Source organism: Pectinophora gossypiella, chromosome 12, assembly GCF_024362695.1.
Source record: "Pectinophora gossypiella chromosome 12, ilPecGoss1.1, whole genome shotgun sequence".
NCBI classification, from domain to species: domain Eukaryota; kingdom Metazoa; phylum Arthropoda; class Insecta; order Lepidoptera; family Gelechiidae; genus Pectinophora; species Pectinophora gossypiella.
The window spans coordinates 14,391,238-14,418,564 of NC_065415.1; the positions used below are offsets into that span (position 1 = coordinate 14,391,238).

The following is a 27,327-nucleotide window of genomic DNA, read 5'->3' on the forward strand; positions in this document are numbered from 1 at the left end:
TTGACTTGTTTCATTATACCGACCTATATTTCCATTTTACTAGTTGATTCAAAGCGAAAGTGGTGTATCGTCAAGATAGAAGTCAGTGGAATTCCGTCGTATCTGCCTATTCCAATGGAAAACAAGCGTGATATTATCTAAGTATGAGCTCAAAGCAAGGCTCAAAAGTCAAACTCGCATTTAGTGGGGTCTCCCATGTGAGACAGTCTAATTTATTGGGGTTTTGAACTATTGATAGTTAATAAAAAAACTAACGATAGTTAGTCACTATCGATTTTCGAAAATATAGTCGGAATTATAATATAGGTGTACCAGAATCTGATGGCAAATGGGGAAATAAAATTTCTATAGTAAGCAACACTCGGGTAATTGGATGAAAACGTCTTGATACTTTTTATTTTTGGACATTATATGGACATTATATAAAGTACTTATTGTATGCAATACAGTATTGCTTTCGTTCTATTTTTTGCCCTGTCGTGTCCAGTATTGTCCGCCCGGTCGTCTTGTGAACGCTAACGCCTGAATGTGAGTTTGTCTGTTTATCCACTCATCACGTCAAAACTAAGCAACGGAACGACTTGAGATTTTGTATGGAGATAGATGGAATGGAACATAGGTATGCTATTTTTTATCCAACCTCTAGATTCCAACAGTTGCTTGAAGCGATAGATGTCGCTAGCGAAGCTGCGGGCAAAATCTAGCTAGTGTAGGTAGGTATATATAAAAAAACAAAATATTTATGAAAAGATCACTTTATATTATTATGCTATTTCCAAATCAAAACTGTCCAGGTTATTTGTTTTCTTTCCACCTCTCTTCTTTTTACCGGGTGCACTAAATACACTTCCATTCGGTCTACCTTCAGCAATTATTCGTCGTGTGGTAGTGCTAGGAACTCCTATAAATAGGTCACAGGTTAATAACAGACATGTACTTAGACATGACAGGAGACAGTTTAATATTACCATAGGAAAATCAATATTTTTTTTTACTTTTTTTATGCCATCAGATTCTGGTAGATCTATAATAACATCGATGTTGAGGGATATTAAACAGCAAAGAAAATTTACAGAAGACTAGGCAGTATGATCTTACGATCTTAGTCTGTCCTTTAAATGGACAAAAAGAAAAAAAAAGTATTATGAACTGTCAAAGTTGTGTACATTTTTATTTTACAGTATAAAATGATGAAATAATAATAGAAATTATTATAAATTAAGAATATTTTTTTTACGATATTTGTGAAAATAATAAATAACAGCCAAAATGTCGGACGATGTGATCAAACATTCTGTTCATACTTTGGTATTCAGATCTTTGAAGAGATCTCACGATATGTTCCTTGCTAACCAAGGAATGTTGCCTCCGATAGATGAAAAAGCGTAAGTCATTAATTTCACATCTATTTTGCTATGCTTAGAGATTACTACAACAAAAAATTGCGATATTTACAACCGTTGTATAGGTTATGTTTTCGATGTATCAATTCATTTCTTGAATACTCATGTAAAGAGCTGCTATTTGAAAGAATAACATAAGCTCACGAGTATATCCTAATGGGCCAATCAGAGGTCCTTACACCCACCATAAGTTGAACTAAGTACCCACACTAAATCAAACTTTCTGTTAGACCAACCTGATAGATGGAATTGAATGAGTAGAAGAAAAAATATCGACAATAGTGTTTATTTACTAAATAAAGCAGATAACATACTTAACCCGCCTATTTCTCAGCAAATTTAATTTGCTTTGATTGTCACATACTTTTCTTGCTTCTTCCACATTCATCAATAATATTATAAATGCGTATGTCTGTTACGCTTTCACGCTAAAACGAGTGTACTGATTTGGATGAAATTTGCTACAGATAGATTAGACCTTGGGAAAGGACATAGGATAGTTTTTTTTTTATTTAGAGGTGGAATAAACATGTCGCGTGCGATAAACGAAGTACACGTGGATGGAGTCGCGGCCGGAAATATATAATAATCAATCATGTTTTTAATGTATTACCAGATTTATGTATTGTCTGTCCTGTCTTCTATTTTGTCATGCAGTACACATTTTTTTTGGATTATAGACTAGTTCCAAACCTGTTTGAGTTTTGTCTACAATCTGTCTGTGTACCTTTTTAATAACTATACTGTGTAACTTTTTTTTTATAATTATATAAATATTTGCACACATGCTGTTGTTGCAGGTTGAATACATGCACTGTTTTATTTAGAATAAAATCTTTAACTTTGTGTTCTTACAGATAAATGATTGATTATGATTATTATGATCATGATTATGAAATAAAATAAAATCATTTATTTCAGAATGTGGGTCCATATTAGTTAGCAACAATTAAAAAGTTATGGTAGTAGCAGAAACAGAATTTAAAAACAAAACAAAATCAACGTCTCATTACACCCAGACATGTATAGGTAGGTAGGTAATAAGTGACTTGTTATCTGTATTTGTAATTTTTATTTTGTTTTAAGTGAGAAAGTCCTGCGGACAGTGAAGGCGCGCGACAGCTACGGCCAAGTGATGAGCGCCGTGCAGAAGGCACAAGCGATAAAGCAGCAGGAGGTTCTCAGTCGCCCTGAGACTCCTAATGATACTGGTGAGTTTATTTCTCTATATTCATTGAACCTCATACAAAACACCTCGTTTTACACAGACACTTCACATTGATGTTAACATACACGAGCATCTGTGTGTGTGACGTCTGACACCATACAATTAAAGACTCAAGTAAGACAGAGGGAGATGAGGTAATAATAGTGGGGAGCAGAGACTTGTCATTCTATATGTAGCATTATTCCTTATTCTATGCCAATAGCCAAGAATGTGATGGTAGATCATCCACAGTTGATATTTTCAAAAGTAGCTTTTACTTTCAGAAAGAAATGAAAAACATTCTCTGTGGCCAACCAATCAGTGATTGCCTGAATATTATGTAATTTTTATATTTAATTAATCCATTTTGTTTTGTTAAAGACTAACTTCTAACAACCATATTTAAAAAAAAAATATTTTTATTTCTCTTTTGGTAAGACCATGGCTTTTATTGGATTAGTTGTTTAATATGGTGCTAAACGTCTATGACCATTATTTTGACTTTTATTAGACTTTCCATTTTGGTTCAAATAAGAAAATGTCTACCAGCTAAAAAAATATGTCAATACTTAATTTATTACTATGTACTTACTTACTACTTATATATAAAATAAATGATTTCTAATCTATTCTATTTATAAAAATTGTATTTATAATGTTTGTAATACTTTTAGAAATGGCAGAAGCAGCAGCACTGGGTTCCGATGGAGCTATGCTGCCGTACACCGGTCCTGCTCCGTCTCCAAGCCCAGCCCCTCCTTCCGGAGCAATCACCCTACCACGCAAAGCCCCAACAATGCCTAAGCCCAAGTGGCACGCGCCATGGAAGCTCTTCCGTGTGATATCCGGACATTTGGGCTGGGTGCGGTGTGTCACAGTCGAGCCGGGAAATGAGTGGTTTGCTACTGGTAATTTAGTCATTAATAAAAAATAAATAGTGGAAATATTTAAATAGAGATTTTTTATAATATTTTAAGCTCTAAAATAACAAGGGAGGTTAATATGTCCTTAATTCACATTAAAACACGAAATTTGGTAATCGCATGTTTATTGAGCTGTGGAGCAAAATACAATGTGTCAATCCAAAACTACCCACTACTTAACTAATCTTATTTGTCAATAAGAGTAACAAGTATCTACCCACAATACCTACCACATACCTAAACTCATGTATATGACATACCTTTCCCCCAAGTAAACATAATCAGTATTTATATGACAACTAAACAAATGACATTCTTGCAGTAATATTAACCAAAACATTTATCTCTAATTATAAATTCTGTAACTTAATGAAACATAGAGTATTATTTATAATTACACTAAAGACAATCATCCTAACATTAACTGTTTATTAAATGACCTAATTGACTCAAGTTCTAGGTATTCCTAGGATCTCCGCCCACGAGTCATCACTCGGAATTTCTATAATTTGATCAGGCTCTTCATTAGACGATGACTTATCCTTGTTACTTATCTCCCCCTTTTCTTCTTGTGGCCTTCGAGACTCTGATGAGATTTTTATAAGTTGATCAATATGCCTGTTGACAATGGAGCCATCTTCAGTTTCCACTTTGTAACTAGAGGGGCCAGTTTTGTCCAATATCTTGCCTGGTAACCATTTCGGACCATTTGTAAAATTTCTGTACATTACTCTATGGCCTATGTCCGATTCTCTGTTCTTCTTCTGATTATTTTCTATGATTTGCTGTTCAGTTCTTTTATGTTGAATGTGGTCCGGATGAATTACGTCCAATAAAGTTCGTAGTTTCCGATTCATCAATAGCTCCGCAGGACTTTGATGCGTTCCAGCACATGGCGTCGCACGAAGACTCAGCAGCATGTTCGGAATTTTCACATCCCATGTCAAATCGTCCATCTTTCGTATTTTGTCTTTAACTGTCTGAACCATCCTCTCCGCTAACCCATTGGTAGCAGGGTGGTAAGGTGCCGTTGTAATATGCCTTATCTTATTAGCATGTAGAAATTGCTTCATTTCTTCAGACACAAAAGCAGTTCCATTATCGGAAACCATTACCTCGCATAATCCGTGTGTCGCAAATACCATCCGTAAGTATTTAATTACCGTTGCAGAGGTGGTGTTGTTAACCATAAACACCTCGGGCCATCTAGAATATGCATCGACAATGATCAAAAAGTTCTTATTTCGGAAAGGACCGGCGAAGTTCATGTGTATTCTCGACCACGGTCTGGTAGGTGTGATCCATTCATGTTGAGATCGCGGAGGCATGTGACGGTTCTCAAGACATTTGTTGCACTGACCCACGAGCGACTCTACGTCTTCATTTAAATATGGCCACCAAATGTAGCTTCTAGCGAGCGCTTTCGTCTGTACAATACCACTGTGAGCCTTATGAAGCGCTTGTAACGTACCTGTACGTAGCGGTGGAGGCACCACTACACGGTTTCCCAGCAGCAGACATCCGTACATAGTAAGTATGTAGGTCCGGCTCTCTAACCTTAGCAGGCCAGCCTCGCTGTACGCAATGTATTACCCGGGATAGTGTTTTGTCTTTCGCTGTTTCAGCCGCAATATGTTCTGCGTCAAAAGGGAAATCTTCGGGTTTTTCTGCCATCAGCAAAACTTCAGTAGGTTCGTTTTCAGATCGGTCGGGAACAGGTTGTGGCCATCTGCTTAAGCTATCAGCACTCCCTTTTTGTGAGCCAGGTTTGTACCTAATGTCATAATCGTGTGATGTCAGCGCGATTGCAATTCTGGTTCAGCGCGGCGACAAGATATTCGGTATCTGCCTTTTGGGATCGAATATACCAAGGAGAGGCTTATGATCTGTAACTACGGTAAAAGATCTTCCTGTTAAATAATTGTGAAATTTTTGAATCCCAAACAAAATTGCTGTAGCTTCCTTGTCTAGTTGAGAGTAACGCCTTTCCGCTGAATGTAAAGTTCTGGAACTCATAGCCACGGGACGCTCTCTACCGTCATCCATCACGTGTGACAATACGGCTCCCACGCCGTATTCTGAGCTATCGCATGTCAGTATCAGAGGTTTGTTTAAATCGTAATGTACTAGTGTGGTATCGAATGTCAGTGCCTTTTTAGCGTGATCGAAAACTCTTTGTTCCCGTTCTGACCAACGCCATACATGTGTCTTATCTAAAAGTCGGTGTAGCGGCTCGAGTATGGTGGCCTTGTGAGCTATAAATCTTTCGTAAAAATTATACAATCCGAGAAAAGCTTGTAATTCTTGGACATTCTGGGGTTCTGGGGTGTTCGTTATAGATTCAACTTTGCTTGGCGATGGATGAATACCCTCAGCATCAATAATGAATCCCAAAAATTCAACTTTCTCCTTGGCGAACCTGCACTTGTTTTTATTAAGGCGTAATCCCGCTTCTTTTTTACGTTGTAAGACCGTGTCTAGGCGCTGGAGCATCTCAGGCATGGTACGACCAGAGATTATGATGTCATCAATCAGAACTGCGACTCCTGCAATTCCTGCTAGAAGCGCCGTCATCAGCCTTTGGAAAATACCGGGGCAGGCCTTCACCCCAAATGCGAGTCTATGTACGGTGTATAAACCCTTACAGGTATTTAAAGTTAACAGTTTCGCCGTATCGTGGTTGACCGTAACTTGCGTATAGGCACGGTCTAAGTCTAGTGTCGTGTAGAATTTTCCACCAGCTACAGCAGCAAAAACTTCATTAGCCGTAGGCATTGGATAAGTATCTGACTCCGTCGCTTGGTTGACTGTGCTGCGGTAGTCGCCGCATAACCGCACTTCACCTGACTTTTTTATGACTGGAACGACAGGGGTGGCCCACTCCGAGAAAGACACCGGTCGAAGGACGCCCTCATCTACCAGGCGATCGATTTCGTTCTCCACTCTATCTTTAACGGCGTACGGAACAGGACGAGCCTTAAGAAACTTTGGAGTGGCGTTCGGTCTCAAATGTATTGCTACGGGATCTCCACGGCAGGTACCGAGACCATCCTTGAACACCTCGTGGTGCGTAGCAATTATGTTTTCTAGCTCTGCATAATCTCCGTTAGATACGAAGTTGATATTCATCGTAATGCCTAAATGCATAAGCCAGTCTCTTCCTAACAGGTTAGGTCCACTTCCCTTAGCCACGAGTAACGACAGTTCATAGTCAATGTCCTTATATCGCACTGGTAGCACTGTCCGGCCGAGTAGATGTACGGGTGCGTTAGTCCACGTGCGCAAAAGTAGTGGCGCGGCATCGAGGCGGCGCGGCGGCAGCAGGCGCGGCTGTAATTGGCGCCAAGTGTGTTCGTTTATCAGTGTGTAGCAAGCACCCGTGTCGACCTGCAGAGTGACAGGTTCACCTGCCATCAACACCCGTATCTCGAAGGGTGGGACCCGACTCGTTGTCTGTACAGTATAAATGCCGTTTAAAGCGTATCTGTCCTCTTCCGTGAAGTTCATTTTACTCGCGTTTTTTTTGAAATACAGATTTTTTCTATGTGTCCTTTTTTATTGCAATATCGACATGGCACATTGATAAATCGGCACTCGCCACCGTGTCGATCTCCACACCGATAGCAAAGGCGCGTCGCGGGTTGCGGGGCTAGGCTGGCAGCGGTGCTGGCGGTGCGCGGCGCGGGGCGCGGGCGCAGCGCGTTGATGTCCATGGGCTCCGGCGGCGGCGCGGCCGCGGCCGGCGGGTCGGCGGGTCGCGGCGTCGGCGCGTCGCCGCCGCTGACGGCGTGACCCGCGTGTATCATCCTCACATCTTTACCCGCACTCTCCGCTGATTGCATAGCTTCGACTACATCTTTATAAGTCAGATTGTCTCGCTTTAATAGTTCGTACTGTAATCGGTCATCTCGCATACCACACACAAGTCTGTCACGTAACATACGTTCCAAATCACTAAAATTGCAGCCCGCACTGATCTTTCTAAGTTGAGTAATGTACTCGGCACTCGATTCGCCACGATTTTGGTCACGCTTATAAAACTTATATGACATAGATATCTCATTTGGTTTCGGGCTGTAATGTTTGGATAGAACTTCTACGGCCTCATTAAATGTGACTTCTGTAGCTTTGCGAGGCGTAATTAGTGCTAATAACGTTTCAAACACTTGCGAACCACACACAGTAAAAAAATTTGCGCGCTTGACATTGTCTATTACGATTCCATTTGCCTCAAAACAAAACTTTAGTCTGTCGATGTAATTGTCCCAATTGTCTGTTTGTGGATTAAATTCACTGAACTTCACTGATTTCCGGTCCATTTTCACTAGTTTACTTCCTAGTCGCCAATAATATGTCCTTAATTCACATTAAAACACGAAATTTGGTAATCGCATGTTTATTGAGCTGTGTAGCAAAATACAATGTGTCAATCCAAAACTACCCACTACTTAACTAATCTTATTTGTCAATAAGAGAAACAAGTATCTACTCACAATACCTACCACATACCTAAACTCATGTATATGACAGAGGTATTTGTTGCCTTTTGTTAAATTGCTGCGAAACTACGTACGAAAATAGCCTAGTATTTACGAACAATATGACAGCGATAAAAAAAGGCCAATTGCCCATACTAATCACCCAAGAAGGGACCAACATGCACATCCTCACTCGCCTGCCACCCCCACGCAAGTTGATCCCTACCACACACTTTTCAGGAACCATTTTGGTGACGTAGTAGCTGCAAAACAAACCTCGGCATAGGACCTTAGACGTTCTTAAAATAAACGTGATACGTGGTGAGCAGTATCGACGTCTATAATGATTGAGCCAGCTGTGTTAGTGAAAATTACACCTAAAATAAAATGTCCATTAATTTGTAATTTAAGTCCAAGGTCAAGGTTTGCCAAAGATCAATGGAGCGCAGCATACTAGGTGTAAAACGAATTGATCGAGTTAAAAACCCTGTGCTGCGCTCAAAAACCGGTATAGTTGACGTTGGCATGAAGACCGCCAGGCTAAAGTGGGACTGGGCTGGACACGTGTGCCGCAAGCATCCGGAACGATGGGCAAAGATCATCACGCACTGGGTACCACAGGACGGACACCGTAGACGTGGTAGACCCCGGAAACGATGGCGCGATGGTCTCGACGGTTATCGAAAATACTGGATAGAGCTCGCTCAGAACCGGGATACTTGGAAAGACATAGGGGAGGCCTTTGCCCAGCTGTTGGATCAAACAGGCTAATAATAATAATAATTTGTAATTTATGGTTACAGGCGCAGCGGACAGGGTAATAAAGATCTGGGACCTCGCGAGCGGGAAGTTGAAGGTGTCTCTGACGGGGCACGTGAGCACGGTGCGGGGCCTCGAGGTGTCCTCGCGGCACCCCTACCTGTTCAGCTGCGGCGAGGATCGACAGGTCAAGTGCTGGGATCTCGAATATAATAAGGTAGGTTCACTTACACTTGAATTAGGCGTTAGGCGGAAAGGCTCACGATCTGGAGGTCCGGGTTCGATTCCCGATGGGGACATTGTCTAAATCACTTTGTGAAACTGTCCTTTGTTTGGTAAGGACTTTTCAGGCTTGAATCACCTGATTGTCCGAAAAAGTAAGATGATTCCGTGCTTCGGAGGGCACGTTAAGCCGTTGGTCCCGGCTATTAGCCGTAAAAACACCTCCACCAACCCGCAGTGGAGCAACGTGGTGAAGTATGCTCCATACCCCCTCTGGTTGATTGAGGGGAGGCCTGTGCCCAGCAGTGGGACGTATATAGGCAGTTTATGTAATTAAAAATATAATGTTACATCGGTTACATATCGATGTGAAGGAGAACAAGAAGAGGCAAAGACTATATATAGAATTATATATGAAGCATAGACGATAACTTTATATTATGATAGATAAGATTAAGTTAAACAGAAACTTTACAAAAAAGCTTATTATAAAGTTAGTGATTATTTCGAAGATATGAATGCATGGGATTAACTGTCTGAGAACTGATATTAGACAGCTAAATTACTCAATCGTATAAAAATATATATATATATATATATTTAAATGTCTAGGGACCTGTGCCGAGGTTTTTCTTGCAGCTTCTTTTCCCCGCCTATACAGGTTGTGAGAAGCTGCAGTAGTTTTAGGCGGATGAGACGTTCGTTATGTAGAAATTGACGATTCAAAGTGTCACTATGTTATCTACTGAATAAAGATATTTTTGAATTTGAATTGAATTGAATGCATTCAATTTAAGACGTATAGGTTGCGTTCAATTTTTAACATTTCTAACCCGCTGAGATGAGGTAATCCCTAAACTTAGATGAGTAAACTTTTAGGTGATCCGTCACTACCACGGGCACCTGTCGGCGGTGTACACGATGTCGCTGCACCCCACCATCGACGTGCTGGTCACGGCGGGCCGCGACGCCACGGCCCGCGTCTGGGACATGCGCACCAAGGCCAACGTGCACACCCTCACCGGACACACCGACACCATCGCCTCCCTCGCCTGCCAGGCCTCGGAACCACAGGTATTGCTATCCAAAATTCAAGACTTAGTAAATTAAATTAATTTCTTTTTTGGGGTTTAAACATACCTTTTTTGAGGAGCTCGGTGGCGCAGCGGTTTTCATCTCGAGCTCCTCCATGCTTCGGAGGGCACGTTAAGCCGTTAGTCGTTAATAACCATCAATCCGCACTGGGCCCGCGTGGTGGTTTAAGGCCCGATCTCCCTATCCATCCATAGGGAAGGCCCGTGCCCCAGCAGTGGGGACGTTAATGGGCTGATGATGATGATGCCTTTTTACAATAAAATACCAGACAGTATTTTGAATTTGTCAGTTTAAAGCTCATGTGAAGCTTGAATTATAAAAATGATAAAACAGGTATTTTTATTAGTATTAAATGTGTTCCTTCAGTTATTAAATAACTTGGAATGTATACCTACATTGATTTAAAAGCAATTGCAATTTTATCTAATTGTCTTCGGATATAGGTTGTCTGCAACCTGGTGAACTCCTGGTGAAGAACTAACAGAAGTGGTAACTCCCCGTACCGCACCAATTCTTCTTCACCCCCTCTGGGTCTTACTTTAGTCTAAATACGATAAATTTTCTATGATAAAAAGAAATAGAAGTTTTTCACTGTAGAATCCCTACATGCACACACCAGATGCTATCTATACAATGAAACATTCACATTTCAGATAATAACAGGTTCGCACGACTCTACTATCCGCCTATGGGACTTGGCAGCGGGCAAATCAATATGCACATTGACAAATCACAAGAAATCAGTCAGATCCATAGTGGTACACCCCACGTTATACACCTTCGCCTCAGCTTCTCCGGATAACATCAAGCAGTGGAAATGCCCTGAGGGAAAGTTCATACAGAATCTCTCAGGGCATAACGCGATAGTCAATTGTATGGCGGTGAACCCTGAAGGTGTATTGGTCAGCGGCGGAGATAATGGCACCATGTATTTCTGGGATTGGCGGACTGGATACAACTTCCAAAGATTGCAGGTTAGTATCTTTTTTTTTTAAATGCACATACATAAACTCAAGCTCGTGATCCCTAATGGACTGGACACAATTAACCAAAAACAACTATGAAGTAGGTAAACAAGTAAATTCGAGAATAAAACAAGTAAAATCAAGGATTAAGTAACAGTCTGTGGTCTAATAGTTAGAGCGTTGGAATAGAATAAAGAATAATACCGCCTCGATACGAGCTCGGTGGCGCAGCGGTAAACGCGCTCGGTCTGCGATTGTTGAAGTCAAGCAACTTTCGCAAAGGCCGGTCATAGGATGGGTGACCACAAAAAAAAAGTTTTCATCTCGAGCTCCTCCGTGTTTCGGAAGGCACGTTAAGCCGTTGGTCCCGGCTGCATTAGCAGTCGTTAATAACCATCAATCCGCACTGGGCCCGCGTGATGGTTTAAGGCCCGATCTCCCTATCCATCCATAGGGAAGGCCCGTGCCCCAGCAGTGGGGACGTTAATGGGCTGGTGATGATGATTACGAAAAGGCAAAAGAGATGTTCGCTACGAACGTTGCGGTTGCGTTGTCTCACAATTACTCGACCATTCCCCAGGCGGCAGTGCAGCCGGGGTCAATGGACTCTGAGGCGGGCATCTTCGCGATGACGTACGACCAGTCGGGCTCCAGGCTCATCACGACGGAGGCCGACAAGACCATCAAGATCTACCGCGAGGACGACACCGCCTCCGAGGAGACGCACCCCGTCAACTGGCGTCCGGAGATACTCAAGCGGAGAAAGTTCTAGAACGTTCCAGTAAGACTAAATGTTAGTAATAAAGATATTTTTAATAATCGAGCAGGACTTTTTTTGTGTTCTTCTCTCGCGTATTCAGTAGGTAACATAGTTACACTTGAAGAGGCGAGTCACAGGGACTGTAACCTGGAACCTGACAGAGGCCAGCAGTAACTGTCAGTACTACTCTGAGCGCCATACCACTCGCGTCAGACAGAGTACTGCGGGGTGAATGGCAAGAGGGAAAGAGAGAAACCACTGCCCTATTTTTCCCTAAATCAGTAGCATGAAGAATGCTACACCGACAAGAGCGTGGCTCTTAAATTATTCACCCCACACGATTGAAGATTAATTAGACATTCAGGAAAGAGGAAGGGACATTCTGAGACAGGGATATCTTAAAATCGGGAGATAAAGACGGCCTCCGTGGTCCAGTGGTTGAGCGGTGGGCTCACGATCCGGAGGCCCCGGGTTCGACTCCCGGTGGGGACATATCACAAAAATCACTTAGTGCTCCCTTGTTACGTTACGACATTACAGGCTGATCACCTGATTGTCCGAAAGTAAGATGATCCGTGCTTCGGAAGGCAAGTTAAGCCGTTGGTCCCGGTTACTACTTATGTATGTAAAATTTTGACATTTAGTAAAAAGTAACTCATTTGACTAGTTGCAAACTAGCCTATTACTATGAGATCCAATATTCGAATCAGACGTAAGAACGTCGGCGTCCAATTTCAAAATTAGTCGTTACATGAGCCATGTCAGGGGCCTTTGGCGGCTCATTAATAACCCTGACACCAACCTGGAATACCAACCTCATCAACCCAAACGATAAGAAGGGAGATAAAGAAGGAAGGGATATTCAGCGAAAGGTTTTTGAGCGTAAGTAAAAGTAATTGATTCTCAATTACACATTTTATTACTCATTCTATGCTTATTACAAAATTTATTCAGTTATTCATTTCATCTTAAAACTATAACATTTTGTCTTTTCTTTATAAAAATCAAATCACTGTTTGAGCCTATGATATCAGGATAGAATAAAATAGACACCGAAATTCCAGTTACAATTAAACAATTTCTAGATCTAGAGATTACAGAGATATAGGTAACTCTTTGTGACGTTTCTGACTAGAATACATGACTACTTTCATACAAGACTTAGCACCCGTATTGTAAGATGTTAACTCAAAACTTCCTTCACTCCACTGCATTTTGGTATATGAGAGACCAGGCTACGTTCACCAAAAACAATGTAGATGGCGTTCTACGGCTTTAACGTTACAATTACCTATTTTCACATTGCTCGGGTACTTATATATTTTTTTCAAAATACTTACTGGGTGTAATAAAAAGGTTCATCATTTATACCCAAAAACAAAGACTATCCATGAAATTAAAGGTTAAACCAAGAAAAAACTGTACAGCGCCATCTATGGGTGAATCTCAAAATTTCAAGTTTGGTGGCGAAATTTCATATTATTTTTTCGTGAAAAATTGGGTTCCGACATGAAAAAGATCCAAAAGGATCCTCGGTTCCGACATGAAAAAGGAATTTTTCAATTCCCAATTTTCCCAATTTCCCCAATTTTTCACGAAAAAATTAAATGACAGTCGCCACCAAACTTGACACATTTTGATATTCACCCCAATATTGTTTTTGAAGAAAGTATCCTGGCCTAAGGTTGCGTTCAGGAAATCGCGGCGCGGGCTGTCAGAAAAACAAACGTATGAAAATGTACTGAGTGTTCACTGCGAAGCGTTTTTGCAAGCGTTTTTAGCTTGACGCTTCTCCATGAAGGAAGAAAACGCTTGACGCCCCGCGCACCGCTTCGCGTTATGCCCCGCGTGTCCTTGAACGCGGCCTAAGGACTTTTCTCATTGGCGTCGAGCAATCATACTGCCAGCATAATAATACGAATTTAATGACGTCATGCCAAGTGATGTGCCGTTCCCGGGAATGTTCCCGTTGTAAAAACTCTTTAACCCTTTCACGGGCAGAGACCATGGGTCATTGATGGTTCATAATAGATAGTATGAGTTAGAATCGGAACGTCATTAGACGTTCTGTCCTTGTATGGACAGTCATTAGTGTTAATAGTATGGACAGTCATTAGCAATATCATGTACTCACTTTACAACCCTGTCGCACTATCATATTTGACATTTAACGAGACTTACGGTTTAATTTGTCAAAAAAGTGAATGTGACATGGTTTCAAAGTGTATACATATTAATTAATACTCGTGACCGGACAATGGCTGCTTTTCTTTTTGATTTTTTTCTTTCTTGTACTCTGGTCTTATCTGCCTAAAAATTAGGTAATAAAGCCCCAAATACATAAGTTTTGCGTCTTTTTACCGCAAGGAACGTTCCCACTGGACATGCCTCCACTCAACCTCGCTGGAGTAATCTTACGAGGTAAGAATACTTATTTTGAGATGAGTTCGAGATGTTCCTTAAGGACGCCTCAACTAAGGACGGAGTAAAGGAAAGGTTCGAGTTAACATCTTCTACGGGTGTTGAACTAAATGAGAGATAGCATTTACATTGCACATTGCTTAAAAAATATGAGAGAGTATTTACAGCATAAACTTATAGACATTGAGAGTAATTGGTTCCTATTTGTTGATAAGTTAATGGTAACACGTTCACACACACGATTTCTCCGCGAAGGTTTAGCTTGCAATACTATTGTTCTAGAAGCCGTGCTATTGTGAAAAAGTCTTTATTTGAGCTTGAGAATTAGAAAACCAGAAAGTTAGTAGGTAGAGCGCCTAAAAAGGCCATTGAAGTAATTCATCCAATATTGCAATTTGACTTTAACGCATATGAAGTAAATGCGCAACGCCAACAAATGTCAAATATTATTATTGAAATTTTAGGTAAATTGCTTTAATGTGACCTTTTTTAACCTCCCAGGATGGTCATAGCCAAGTTACAAACGTTTCGATCAACCCAACCTGTAACACGTGTAGCATCCGGCCAAGTAGTTAATGTCATTTTGCGACAAATCTACAATAAGTAGGTAAGTCACGTTAAAAAGGCATAATTACATCACTTGTGCGAATTAATGAGCACCTTACCGCATGGTGGATTCGATTGCGCGAGTTATTACCAATTTGTCCTATCGAAACGTTTACAACTTGGCTAACTTTCCAGGAGTTACAAAGTGAAGGAAATTCCGCCAAATATGCACATCTCTTTTGGTGTTAACCTTCAAACTTTAAGGCCTAATTCTTCACAGTATTACGAGAGTTTGAACGAGAGGTTTAGACGAGGCGGTCGACGTTATCGGTCGGCCACTCGTAGTCTAAATCAGCTGTGTCGGCGACGGAAAAGACCGCGCCGTTCTCGGTTCAGATGGCCGACTTCTCAGAGTTGTTGGCGTCGCTCACTCGGCGAGAGTGTGGAGCCCGACGGAGAGTCCTCGGCTGGAGATTCAAAGGAGGCAGATTCGGACGCTCGATCCTTGTCGGAGACGACACCAGAGGCCGTCCTCTGCGAAGAGTATCCATACCATTACGGAAGTACTCTTCAGTGCGATCAGCGTAATTCTCTATTAAAGGAGCTGGATCTTCGTATTCCACGTTGAAGTGCCTCGTAATCCCCAAGTCTTCTGGAGGCCCAAGCTTGTATAGCGGTGGTTCGACGCATTCGTAGTGGTGGTCTTCGGTTTCGTCGTGGGGGTATGTGTCGGCGACGAAGTGCCGGGTGCCTCTGGGGGTCAACGCGGCCCAGAGTACCCTAGAGTCTAGAGCTGCGCCCCCGTACAGGGCGTTGGAGCCACTAGCCTTGCCAGTGCCGCTCTTGCAGCCGCCACGAGCCCTGTACACGGCAAAACTATTGTCATTATAGAGTCTGTCCAACGCTCAACCACTGGACCACGGAGGCCGCGGGTTCCAATCCCGGTGGGGACATAATATCACAAAAAACACTTTGTGATCCCTAGTTTGGTTAGAACATTACAGGCTGATCACCTGATTGTCCGAAAGTAAGACGATCCATTTGTGTTAAGCCGTTGGTCCCGGTTCTCCCGGTTACTATTTACTGATGTAAGTGAGTAATCGTTACATGAGCCATGTCGGGGCCTTTGGCGGCTCAATAATAACCCTGACACCAGGGTTGATGAGGTTGATGTTCCACCTCACAACCCACATGATACGAAGGAGAATAGAGTCTCTTAGTTGAGCGTTGTCTGAGAGTTGATATATCAGGGAAAATCTTCGTATTGGGGGTAGCATAATAATCTTGGGAGTAAGGAATAGAACCTCACTTTGGACTGGGAGCAAATAGAAAACATAGAACACATTCAGCTGCGTGTCTTTCTGGCCATGTCGCAAAATCCGACAGAGGAATTATGTCCTTTCTAACATGATGGACAATTGTTATGGGCAATGCTGATCTCTTGTCACAAGGTTTCATCATATCCATCTTAGGACTTCGTATCAACAGTGGCTGCGTTGTCTTTGATTACTGGTGGCTCTGCTCGCCACAAACTGAGTGTAAAAATGTCCCTGGGATTCGAACCCAGGTTCATGATCGTGAGCCCAACGGTTAACTGATCCACGGAGGCCGTTTACGGAATTATTGCGTATGACAAAAAAGTAAAATGTGCTGGGTGGATCATATATCTAATCTAAGCTCCCTCAACCAAGTCTCTGCGGCATCCATCACACAATGCAGCTCGGCTATGCCACCTGGGAACCGGTGTAGAGGGCACTCGTTCACTATGTGAGATAGGATTTCATCCGGGTGACGACATTCACAGTATGGCGACTCCTATAAGCCCCATTTTTGGTTTACGGAATGATGTTAAATACTTACTCTCGGCATCTAAGCAGGAAAAGCGCAAGTAGAGCCGCAATGCAGAGCACGGCGATGCAGCATGTGATCAGCACCAGGAACCACGTGTCGTCGTTGGCAGCTGGCTCTGAAATTCATGGTAACATTGATTACCTATAGTTTGCGTACTTAGTTGACACATAGGCAAACTCCGCACAATAATCTTATTCTTACTGTGTGCTGCCTAAAGCGTAAGTGCGAGCGGGACCAGTGGCGACCCTAAGGCGGCGCGAGCGGTGCGACCGCACTGGTCGCCGGAATGGGGGGGGGGAATGGGAGGGGGGGGGGGTAACTTCATCGAGGAAATTCACAAAGACGGGTCCCCCCTGGCCGCAAACTATCTTCATCGGGTCAGATTGCGCCCACATAAAACTCATACTTGGCCGTAAACAATATTGTTAAAAGATTTGCAAACAGGTAAATTTCGGTGGATGTAAATTTTGTATTTTAGGGGCTGAGGGGTGCCACTTTGGGGTCTTGCGCCACCTAAATATTTTGCTAGGGCCGCCACCGAGCGAGACAGTCCGCGCGCTCTTCCCCTTATTCCTTAGCGGCTTACGGGCATTTAAGACTAAAGTAAGACCCAGAAGGGATGAGCTCGGCGGCCGATACGTACTCGCCATATACCTAGTTAAGTCTGTTTTGTAATTATTATCTTTTATTTTGGTGCAATAAAGTATATTTGTATACATGTTACCTACTCTTGTATAACCACTCGTGAAACAACTAACATCTTATGATTTTAGCATGCCGGCGGTGCGTCGGTGATACATACATAAACACACGCCTATTTCCTACAGGGGTAAGCAGAGACTATGGAATTCCACTTGCTTCGATCCTGACACACTTCTTTTTCTTCATTCGCATTCATCATGAATCGTTAACACTAAGGGGTTAAAAAGGACACATCAAAGCAATTCACATAAAAAAGCGGGAAATGTCAAATTGCAATATTGCTTTTTTAGATCTTATACTTCCATTCGGCCTTTTTGACCCCCCATTTCAGAGTAAATCGCGTCGGTGATGGTGTATAAAAAATATTGTCTTACCATGACGAGGCAACTCATGGTACTCCACTCCAGGGAACAGCACGTTTTCCTCTCTGTTGGCTACTGGGGGACACTTGGAAGCTCGGCAGGGAGGCGTCAGGTTGGCAGCATTGGCGAGGAATGCCGGCAATGGCGGCGGCGGCATGTGGAGGATGGAGTCTGGTGGCGGGCCCAGGGACAAGCATTCTGCCCCGCATGACATTCTAGGGAAATAAAATTTGGTTCGTGACTGTATAACGTGGTGGTTAAATTCCACAGGTCTATAAAATCCACGGCAGCTAAACGCATAATAGGCGCCTGATAATAAAAACCACTTTTAGGATGTCATTTTTGCTAACATAGAACGTCGCAACACACGCACGGAGGATCGAAAATAAATAATTTAATTAAACCGTATCTAGGTATTTAGAAATGGATATCAGCTCAGCAAAATGTTGTAACTATCTTTGAATGAATGAAAATCCAACAACGCTATTTTTCGGCACAAAATTTTAACTAAAATAAAAAGGCAAAAGTTTTAAAAAAAACAGCAAGTCAGTCCTAATTAAAGTGGGGAGTTTGCATGTAAGTACGAATGTGTGTGTTTCTGTGTCTGTTTTTCTTTACAGGTACCTACCTACCAGGGGTATATAGCCTTTCTGATGCATTTAATGGCATTTTAATTATTTACATATCGACCTCAATTAATTAGCTAGAGAGAAAATATTATTATTAAAAATGTTTTTTTTTACACAAAGAAAACATTTCTTTTGCCGAAAAATCCTAAAAACAATCTTCAAACGAAAGCTTTGAAACTAAAAGATTACAACGCAAAACCCTTTCTTAAATCTTTACACTACAAACAACGTACAAATATTAATAAACTCACTTGATAGTATATTATTTGAATTATTTCCTCACAAAATGGTTGCACTTTACACTGGATTCGGAGTTACACTTGTCTATACGGTTGTGGTACTGGGATGCAGAACGCATGCGTAACTTCTTACCAATAGCTCTACAAACCGTTACTATAAATATAGTCGTTTCATTTCTAACCCACACATTGCGCGTTTTCTACTAATGTATAATTTATTCACTTGAACAAACACAGCGATGCACAGCGAAAGAATATAACTGTCAGTATTACAACCAGTATGGTAGTAGGGGAAGCTTTATTGATTCGCGCACGCGCGAGAAGATTTCGCGACCCTCTTATTAAGGGTGTGATGAGCTTTCCGCTGAGAATTGACTTACATAGCGTTGTCTCATTTTTTCTCTCGAAGTTGGAATGCGTGTGAAGAGTATGGGGAAGTTGTTTTCAATGTACTTACGGATGAAATTTTTGTTTGAAGATTTCGCAATTTATTTATTATGAAAGCGCGAACGGTGTGGCTTCATTACGCGTAATTTGTTTCAATCAGCGACAGAGGTCGTATAGCGTTGTTATGTATTGGGATTAAATAATTATTATCATAATGACTATAATTCATAATTGTTTCGTAAATAGGAATTCATTAATATTCGTAAATCTACGTCCAAATTGTAATTTACCTATACCTACAGGGTGTTAGTGGCATCGTAACGATATCTTTTAAGGTACATTTAGGTTATAAGTTGATATTAAGTGGAATCTTTCGCCGCAAAAGTATGAAACTGAAAATAATTTAAAAAATACTAAATTTTTAATGAATTTTCTAAAAAATCTTCAAAAATAATGATCTCAGGCCTCCACTCTTGACTTTTTATATTTGTCGAACTGAACAACGAGCCGAGCCAAGCATAGAGCCAAACATTGTTATGAATGTTTCCATGAGCAAGAACGCTCGATAGAATGCTCGCTCAAATGTTCTCGTAGGTATTGTAACATTCGCACAAATGGTTATTACTTACAAGTTTATCAACACCTTAAGAATATTGATTTTGTTTTGAGATGAGTTTTTATTTTTTGTAATGGCACTGGGGCTTTTTTGTACCAATGTAAAGTTTAAAAAAATCGGGAAACAAAAAGGAAGGAAAATAACATTCGGGAACAGATATTTACAAAACAAAATAGAATCAGTCTATCTAAGCGAGCGCGTGCTTTTAGTTTCGGCCTTTTTTTGCTAACATTTTGTAAGGGTTTCCCCTTACGGGTCTGCCCGTTTACTGAATAAAATTATTTTTTCCAATTCTTTAAATTGTTATCACGTGGTTTCCATAATATGCCCCCATCGGGACTTAAACATGGCTGACGAGTGGGTGTACCTACACACCTATGCCTACCCCTTCGGAGATACAGGCTTTATGTTATATTATTTAGGCTAGTATGTTACATTGCTAGTGTGTTGTTGTGTCCTCTAACATGATGGACTAATGTTATGGGCGATAGGCTGATCCCTTATCACCATAAGGTTCATCATATCCAGCTTACGACATCGTATCAACAGTGGCTGCAAGTTTGTCTTTGATTACTTGTGGCTCTGCCCACCCCACTAGGGATTACGGGCGTGAGTTTATGTATGTATGTATGTATGTTACACTTTAAAATTTTTACTTTTTAAATATTTACGACTATAATGTCGGTCTTATCCTGTACCATCAGGCTTGTCTAATTAAGTATGTATGTGCCGGCCGTGGGTACTCGGAGCTAATTGAATTAGTCAGGCTGGGTCTCCTTGCGAGCGAACCAGCGATTTTTTTTCTATGTGACCTACTTCTTCTTTTTCTTATCGTGTCGATGGCAAACTAGTATCGGCCCAAAACTTGGCAACAAGTACGGTGCTATCTCCAGCGCTCATCAGATCCTCCTGCGTGCAGGTGTTCGGGCACGCAGGACACGATGTAAGATGTTCCATCCAAGAATGTTGCTTGTCCCGGACCTTACATTGATCAATCCGAGATGGTGCTGCTTCCAATTCTACATAAAAAAACTATAAAACAGGTCCTCGGTCAATAATCCGCAGGCTGAAGGAAATACGGCTTTACAATATTAGTGAACAGAATTATGTTGCTACCTATATTGCTTCTCTTTATTTTGATTAGAATAATAATGGGTGGAAGATGTGTTGTGTGTGGGTGTAATAACATGGGTCATCATTTATACATACATACATAAACAGCTTATATACGTCCCACTGCTGGGCACAGGCCTCCCCTCATTCAACCGGAGGGGGTATGGAGCATACTCCACCACGCTGCTCCAATGCGGGTTGGTGGACCAACGGCATAACGTGCCCGCCGAAGAACGGAATCATCTTACTTTTTCGGACAATCATGTGATTCAAGCCTGATAAGTCCTTACCAAACAAAGGACAGTCTCACAAAGTGATTTCGACAATGTCCCCATCGGGAATCGAACCCGGACCTCCAGATCGTGAGCCTAACCCTCTAACCACTAGACCACGGAGGCTGTTCATCCCATCATTTATACTTACCAAAAAAACAAAAATGAAACATGCATTATGTCTGTTATCCATGTTAGAAGGTTAGACGAAGAGAACTCTGCACAGCGCCTTCTATATATTTTTGGGGAACGAAACCTGGAAAGTCTCTTCTTGAGTTTACATATGCCTCCGTTGTTACGTATAACAAGAAATAGAAATGTTTTATTGTAATTGTGGTGCTATAAAAATACAGAAGTAAGTATTATAGTATCAACATGGACCCGGTAAGGGCACTGCAACTGGTAGAGAGGACTACATACTTAATTATAGTCAGCGATACAATTTGTATTTATCATACTTACTATATTTTAACAATATTATTGCACTTATATTTTAAATATTGTATTATTATGTTTATTATGGTTTAATTTATAAAATGTTGTTAAAAATTATTCATTTTAATTTATCATTTATATATTCATTAACTTTGTAATAGCTTTTAGTGATAAGTAATAGCTTTAGTTTTTTTTATAAAAGAATTACGTTGGTTTCATTTTTAATAGTATCAGGAAGGTGGTTAGGTATATATTTTGATTGACATAACTAGTGGGCTATTGGTGTGCAGAGCTAGGCGGGAGGTGGGTAGCATCAGTCTGTCTTTATATCTTAAGGAGTGTACAGTGGACATATCGCTTCGTACATACATACATAAACTCACGCCCGTAATCCCTAATGGGGTGTGCAGAGCCACAAGTAATCAAAGACAACTTGCAGCCACTGTTGATACGAAGTCCAAAGATGGATATGATGAACCTTATGGTGATAAGGGATCAGCCTATCGCCTCGTCGTGTAAAAAAATCGACTCCATGAATCAATTTTATTAGTTTTACCGTAGGTTTTACCTACATGGTTGACCTAATTAAAGCCGTATAAATAAATGCATCTCTTTGCAAAGAGTATTGCAAACTACTTCTATCCGAGACCGAGGCAAATAAACCTGTCAACTTGAAACCGCAAAATTACACCCGCCAAATAATGATGAACTTTATCGATATCGATATACAGGGTGTTAGTGACATCGTAACGAAAACTTTGAGGGATGATTTAGGCCATGATACTGAGTTGATATCAAGTGGATTTTTTGTCGCAAAAGTATGGAACTGAAAATAATTTTAAAAAACACAAAAAAATCATGAATTTTCCGACAGGAAATTCCACTTGATATCAACTCAGAATCATGGTCTGAACCATTCCCCTCCGTATTCGTTACTTAGTCACTAACACCCATACCTACTTCTATGGCTATCAGTATGTACTTGTACGGGGTGTAAGTGACATCGTAACGAATACTGAGAGGGATGATTCAGACTATTATTCTGAGTTAATATCAAGTGGAATTTTCGATCGCAAAAGTATAGAATTGAAAATAATTTAAAAAAAAAAAAAAAAAAATCATGAATTTTGCGACGGAAAATTCCACTTGATATTAACTCAGAATCATGGTCTGAATCATCCCCCTTAGTATTCGTTACGATGTCACTAACACGATGTATAACATCCTCTTCACAATTGATAGTTTTGAACAATTAATCTTTTTGGCGTGACTTATTGTTTTGCAAATGGCATTAACTACTTGGCCGGACAAATGGGGAGCGCTGAGGGGTCTCACCCGGTACAAAATTTAAGACAACACGCCAGAGGGTGGCCTTTTGGCGTGAACCTCTGCTCAGGACGTCGTCTGAGAGAGTTATATTTGAAAGTACTAATCGACCCTAGTGAGCCGATAGCGATAAGCGCTGAATGAGGGAAATCGTCGACCACGCGCGCGGAGTCAATATCGGGGTTTTAAAGTGTTTGTCGTCGCTAGCTGATTGGTCGTCTTTACGGCTAGAGTAGGAGGTCGAATAATTACTAGTACCTACTAAGTATAAGAGTATAACTTAATTCTTTACTAATAAACATACTTATGTAATACTAGCAGACACTAACTTAATTTTATTTTAGTCGGACAGATGTAAAGCTAGCTCTAATTCATTTTCTCTCCTCAGCCATAACATCACGCGAAATGACGTAGATTAAAAAATGATAAATTGACCTTCCACAAGTTTAACTATGGTAATTACGTTGAATAAATGATCCTGATTTCTATCTCTTTCTTTCACTTTCCGTTTTCTATTTTGAAACATGCTTTGTGCATAGTTTTTGCAATTCTATATTCTCTTTTTGATAGTATCGATATTATAGACATTGTCGAGATCAAATATCGATAGCCAGACGATCGATAGTTTGACATCACTAAAGCCAAACCTGTCCGCGGGCATCTAGTATTTATGAACCGGAATGACGTCAACACCGGTGTCGGAATAACCGGAATTAACCGGACCATTTTATTTTGATCTTTTTGTTTAAATAAAGCAATATGCAAGAATAAGTTGGACTGAAAAGGTACTTATGAGGAAGTACTAGTAAGAGTGAGGGAATAGAGGCAAATATTGAGAGTTAATGACGACAGAAGAAGCAAGATGATTCGACACTTCATAAGACATGACGAATTTATTAAAATCATAGACAGGAAGCTACAAGGAAAGAGAGGAAGACCAAGAAGAGCTTATATGGAATAGATTAAAGAGAAGGTGAAGGTGTAAACTAAAATGAATTGGACAAGAATGTAGAATGTTACAGCGACAAATGCGTGGCTTTTAAATTAGTTATGAAAGCAATGTGTCAATAACGTGACTCGGAATCATGGTCTGAATCATACTTCTCAGTATTCGTTATGGTATCACTAACATCCTATCTATACGCACTTGTACGGGTGTAAGTGACATCGGAACGGATACTGAGGGCGATGATTCAGCTTATTATTCTGAGTTAATATCAAGTGGAATTTTCCGTCGCAAAATACAGAATTGAAAATAACAAAAAAAAAAAAAATTTTGCGACGGAAAATTCCACTTGATATTAACTCAGAATCATGGTCTGAATCTTTCCCCTTAGTATTCGGTATGATGTCACTTTCACTCTGTTTGTATGTATATGTATGAATGTTCGAACAAAGACATAGATATACAGACCAACTAAAATTATTTCTTCTTAACAAAGCTATTTCATTGTTTAGGGTTAAGTTTGGATACGAAATTCAAATAACGCTAAGTATTTTACTAAGCATAATAGAAGAAACTGTACTTAGTTCATATAGGTATATGCAGGAAAGGTTTACGACGCATTAAAGTTACACCATTAACTATGCCCACATGATCCCGGCATATTCTCATAAATTAGCCGAATGAAAACAAACATTACATAAAGACGCGTCGGCCATAGTGATGACGTCAGTAAGATGGCCGCTCCATTGATAAAGCGTCATGGCGGCGGGCGCGGACCGCGCAGGCTCGGGCTATACAGCCATTGATAGAGCGCTTGAGGTATTTTATACTTCCCTATTCGACATGCGAGTGCAACAAAAAATAATTAGGTACGTTTTTTCCTTAAACACAAAACTAAAATTGCCGACGCAGCTAAAAAAAATGTTACCTTAAAATGAGACTGAATGGCCGATGATTCTAGGCCAAAAATACACATGTGGGTAGCGGCAAATACTGTCAGACATCGGGGAAAGCCATGAAAAAGATGTCGCGACGGTGTGGAACGGTGGAACGGAGGTTGGGAACAGGTAGAAGTAGAAGAAAAGAAGAGAGGCTTTTGTCCTGCTGTGGGACACAGATGGGTTTTAATAACAATAGAACATATATCTTATTATTTTTGTACATAATTACAGAAAAAGCTACTGACGGTCTAAGGAATGAAGCAATTGGGCCTAATTATAAGGATTTCAAACATATTTAAAATGAAAATTAAAAAAGTAATCACCATTTAGAAAGCGATACAAATTTTAATTTTAAGCGAGGAATAACCTCTAAATTTTAGATAATTTTCCTTACACGGAGAAAACTACCGACAAATATTTTTGATCATATAATAATGGAAAAGACGAATCGCAGAATACAGGTATTAAATCGTCTGGTGTAAAATGGTTTTTTTACAAGAGCAGCCTCTTCCCATGCAATAATATAGGCTGAATCAGATGCCGCCCCAGCCTCTTTCGGCTCGGTCGTCGGCAAGCGGTGGCAAACGGCGCGTATTTCGTATTTAGAACATTTTATTTTAAATTCGTGTTCCATTTATGAATTAAAAGTTTTTCGCAAGCAATAATTCGATTAAAACTTTTTGGAGATTCTTGAAAGATTGGGGAGTTGGTAAGTCTATTGATATATTTTAATATAAATTAGTTTACTTTTTAAGTTGTTTTATGAAGATTGAGATATTCATAACATCATTTGTTATTAAATATTATTTAAGTAACGAAAATACTTTAATTAATATTAAACGACATTTTTTTTGCGCTACTATGGGTGTTAGACGAAAGTTCGATTTTCTTCGATTCATCATGGACTCGGCGTACAAAATATATACAAATTGATTTTACTACAATTTAGAATTATCGACGAAATTGTATTATTTATATTTTACACATCGACTACTTAATACCATTATACGCATTTTTAAAATCTTAGCATTACTTTAGTTCATAATATTAATTACAACCCATCAATTATAGGTAATATAAGGTAAAAATGATATCCAATTACTTACCTTTTTATATTACGTATTTACCTAGTAGGATGTACTTAGTTATTATACCAGTTATACCAAAATGCGCTCAATTCAGGTTCTTTTTGTGCAATTTTCTGCGCTACGAAGCGTAGCGGCGTAGCGAGATGCTACGACAGGCCACGAGTTACGGGCATTGGATGTAGCGCGTTACACATTATACAAAAAATGTAGGTAATATTTTACATGACTTTCTTTCAAGATTGAATTTAGTCAGTGTTGTTATGGAAACCCCGCCTATTTTTTTTTATAAAAGGAAGGCTCAGTAGGGTTGTTGTTTGCTTCAATTTATACATATATTATTTTACTTCACCATATAATATGCGCGTCAATTACTGATGGGTGTCTTCACCTGCCTTACCTAAGTATGTTACCATGGTAATGTACTACTGAAGTAATTTCCTTTAGATGACCTCCTGTGGTTTAATGGCTAGACTCTTTGATGCCTAAACAAAGGTGCCGGATTCGATTCAAAGTCGAGTCAATTTTTCAGGCAATTATTTCTAAATTATATTCGGATCTGATTTATTATTCCGATAATCTGCTCACCGCTTCACTTTACTCATTTTGGAAACAATGGGAAGCCTCTCTCTATATACATATATAATATATAAATTCACGCCCGTAGTCCCTAATGGGGTGGGCAGAGTCATTAGTAACCAGAGAGAAGTTGCAGCCACTGTTGATACGCAAACCTGTGATGGGTATAATAGACTTTATGGTGACAAGGGATCAGCCTATCGCCCATAACAGTTGTCCATCATATTAGAAAGGACATATCGGATCACATGTCGGACTTTACGACATGCCCCAGTAAGACAAGCAGCTGTATGTGTATGTCTTTATGTATGTGGTCGTTACTAACGGAATGATTTCCCCTTCAGGTCAGTAGGTCAGATTGACAGTCGCTTCTGTAATTAACTGGCCTTGTCAATAGCTTCTGTTATGAATATTGTTAGAAATCGGAAGTGGTAGGAGTGATGACTAAAGGAGAAATCAGAGTGGTGACTACAGTGTCGGGGTGCCGCGAATTTCCGTGCTCGCTTCGCTCGCACCCGTTACCCGTTATCTCGAATCCGGTGCGTCGTAGCGCATAAATAACGAAATTTTGCCTCCTTTTAGATTCCCGTAACTCACACCTTCCGCATGTAATAAAATATAAAAAAACCTTCATTTCCAAAAAAATAATAATGAAATAATGAAAAATAGTAGGTATGATGTCCGTGGGTCATACAAAATCCACCAAAATTATTCTAAGTCTCGGACCCTTTTTGCGACACTACGTAGAATCAACATTTGAAAATTTTACAAGTCCAACTTCCATAGTAATTTCAGTCGAAAATTCGGCTAAGTCGATGGTTCATACAAAATTGAGGTGAAATTTTCTAAGTGTACCTCTTTTGCGACACCCTAACCTAGTGAGTTGATATCAAGTGCATTTTCTTGTCGGAAAATTCATGAAAATTTTAGTGTTTTTTTTAATTATTTTGCATTCCATACATCCTTCAAAGTTTTCGTTACGATGTCACTAACACCCTGTATGTATAAAGTACTAAATAACACAGTTGCAACGTGACTCCGTAATACTCCATATTGCATATATCT

At 40.4% G+C, this 27,327-nt stretch overlaps 2 protein-coding genes across 3 annotated transcripts; one reads left to right on the plus strand and one right to left on the minus strand.

Moving 5' to 3' along the window:
* Nucleotides 1–1,222: 1,222 nt before the first annotated feature.
* On the plus strand, nt 1,223–11,875 carry LOC126371273 (pleiotropic regulator 1). The gene is made up of 7 exons (XM_050016559.1): nt 1,223–1,385; nt 2,490–2,614; nt 3,285–3,518; nt 8,815–8,987; nt 9,872–10,066; nt 10,741–11,061; nt 11,633–11,875. The coding sequence occupies exons 1-7, from the start codon at nt 1,270–1,272 to the stop codon at nt 11,822–11,824; spliced, it is 1,356 nt and encodes a 451-aa protein (XP_049872516.1). The 5' UTR covers nt 1,223–1,269; the 3' UTR covers nt 11,825–11,875.
* Nucleotides 11,876–12,761: 886 nt separating this feature from the next.
* On the minus strand, nt 12,762–18,658 carry LOC126371315 (uncharacterized). 2 transcript variants are annotated; one of them, XM_050016621.1, is made up of 4 exons: nt 18,575–18,658; nt 17,707–17,909; nt 16,640–16,745; nt 12,762–15,640 (listed from the first exon to the last, which is right to left on the minus strand). In XM_050016621.1, exons 2-4 carry the CDS (start codon nt 17,906–17,908, stop codon nt 15,172–15,174), a joined length of 777 nt encoding a protein of 258 aa, XP_049872578.1. In that variant the 5' UTR covers nt 17,909; nt 18,575–18,658; the 3' UTR covers nt 12,762–15,171. The 2 variants fall into 2 exon arrangements, with proteins under 2 accessions (XP_049872578.1, XP_049872576.1); XM_050016619.1 differs by having other exon boundaries at nt 12,762–15,655.
* Between the last annotated feature and the right edge of the window lie 8,669 nt (nt 18,659–27,327).

Excerpts from the sequence above, each read along its gene's own strand:
- LOC126371273 (XM_050016559.1), top strand. The coding sequence starts at position 1,270 with ATGTCGGACGATGTGATCAAACATTCTGTTCATACTTTGGTATTCAGA. Across the intron at positions 3,519-8,814 it reads AAATGAGTGGTTTGCTACTG|GCGCAGCGGACAGGGTAATA; the intron begins GTAATTTAGTCA and ends TTATGGTTACAG. Across the intron at positions 8,988-9,871 it reads GGGATCTCGAATATAATAAG|GTGATCCGTCACTACCACGG; the intron begins GTAGGTTCACTT and ends GTAAACTTTTAG.
- LOC126371315 (XM_050016619.1), bottom strand. The coding sequence starts at position 17,908 with ATGTCATGCGGGGCAGAATGCTTGTCCCTGGGCCCGCCACCAGACTCC. Across the intron at positions 16,746-17,706 it reads CCATGAGTTGCCTCGTCATG|AGCCAGCTGCCAACGACGAC; the intron begins GTAAGACAATAT and ends CATGAATTTCAG. Across the intron at positions 15,656-16,639 it reads TTCCTGCTTAGATGCCGAGA|TTTTGCCGTGTACAGGGCTC; the intron begins GTAAGTATTTAA and ends TAATGACAATAG.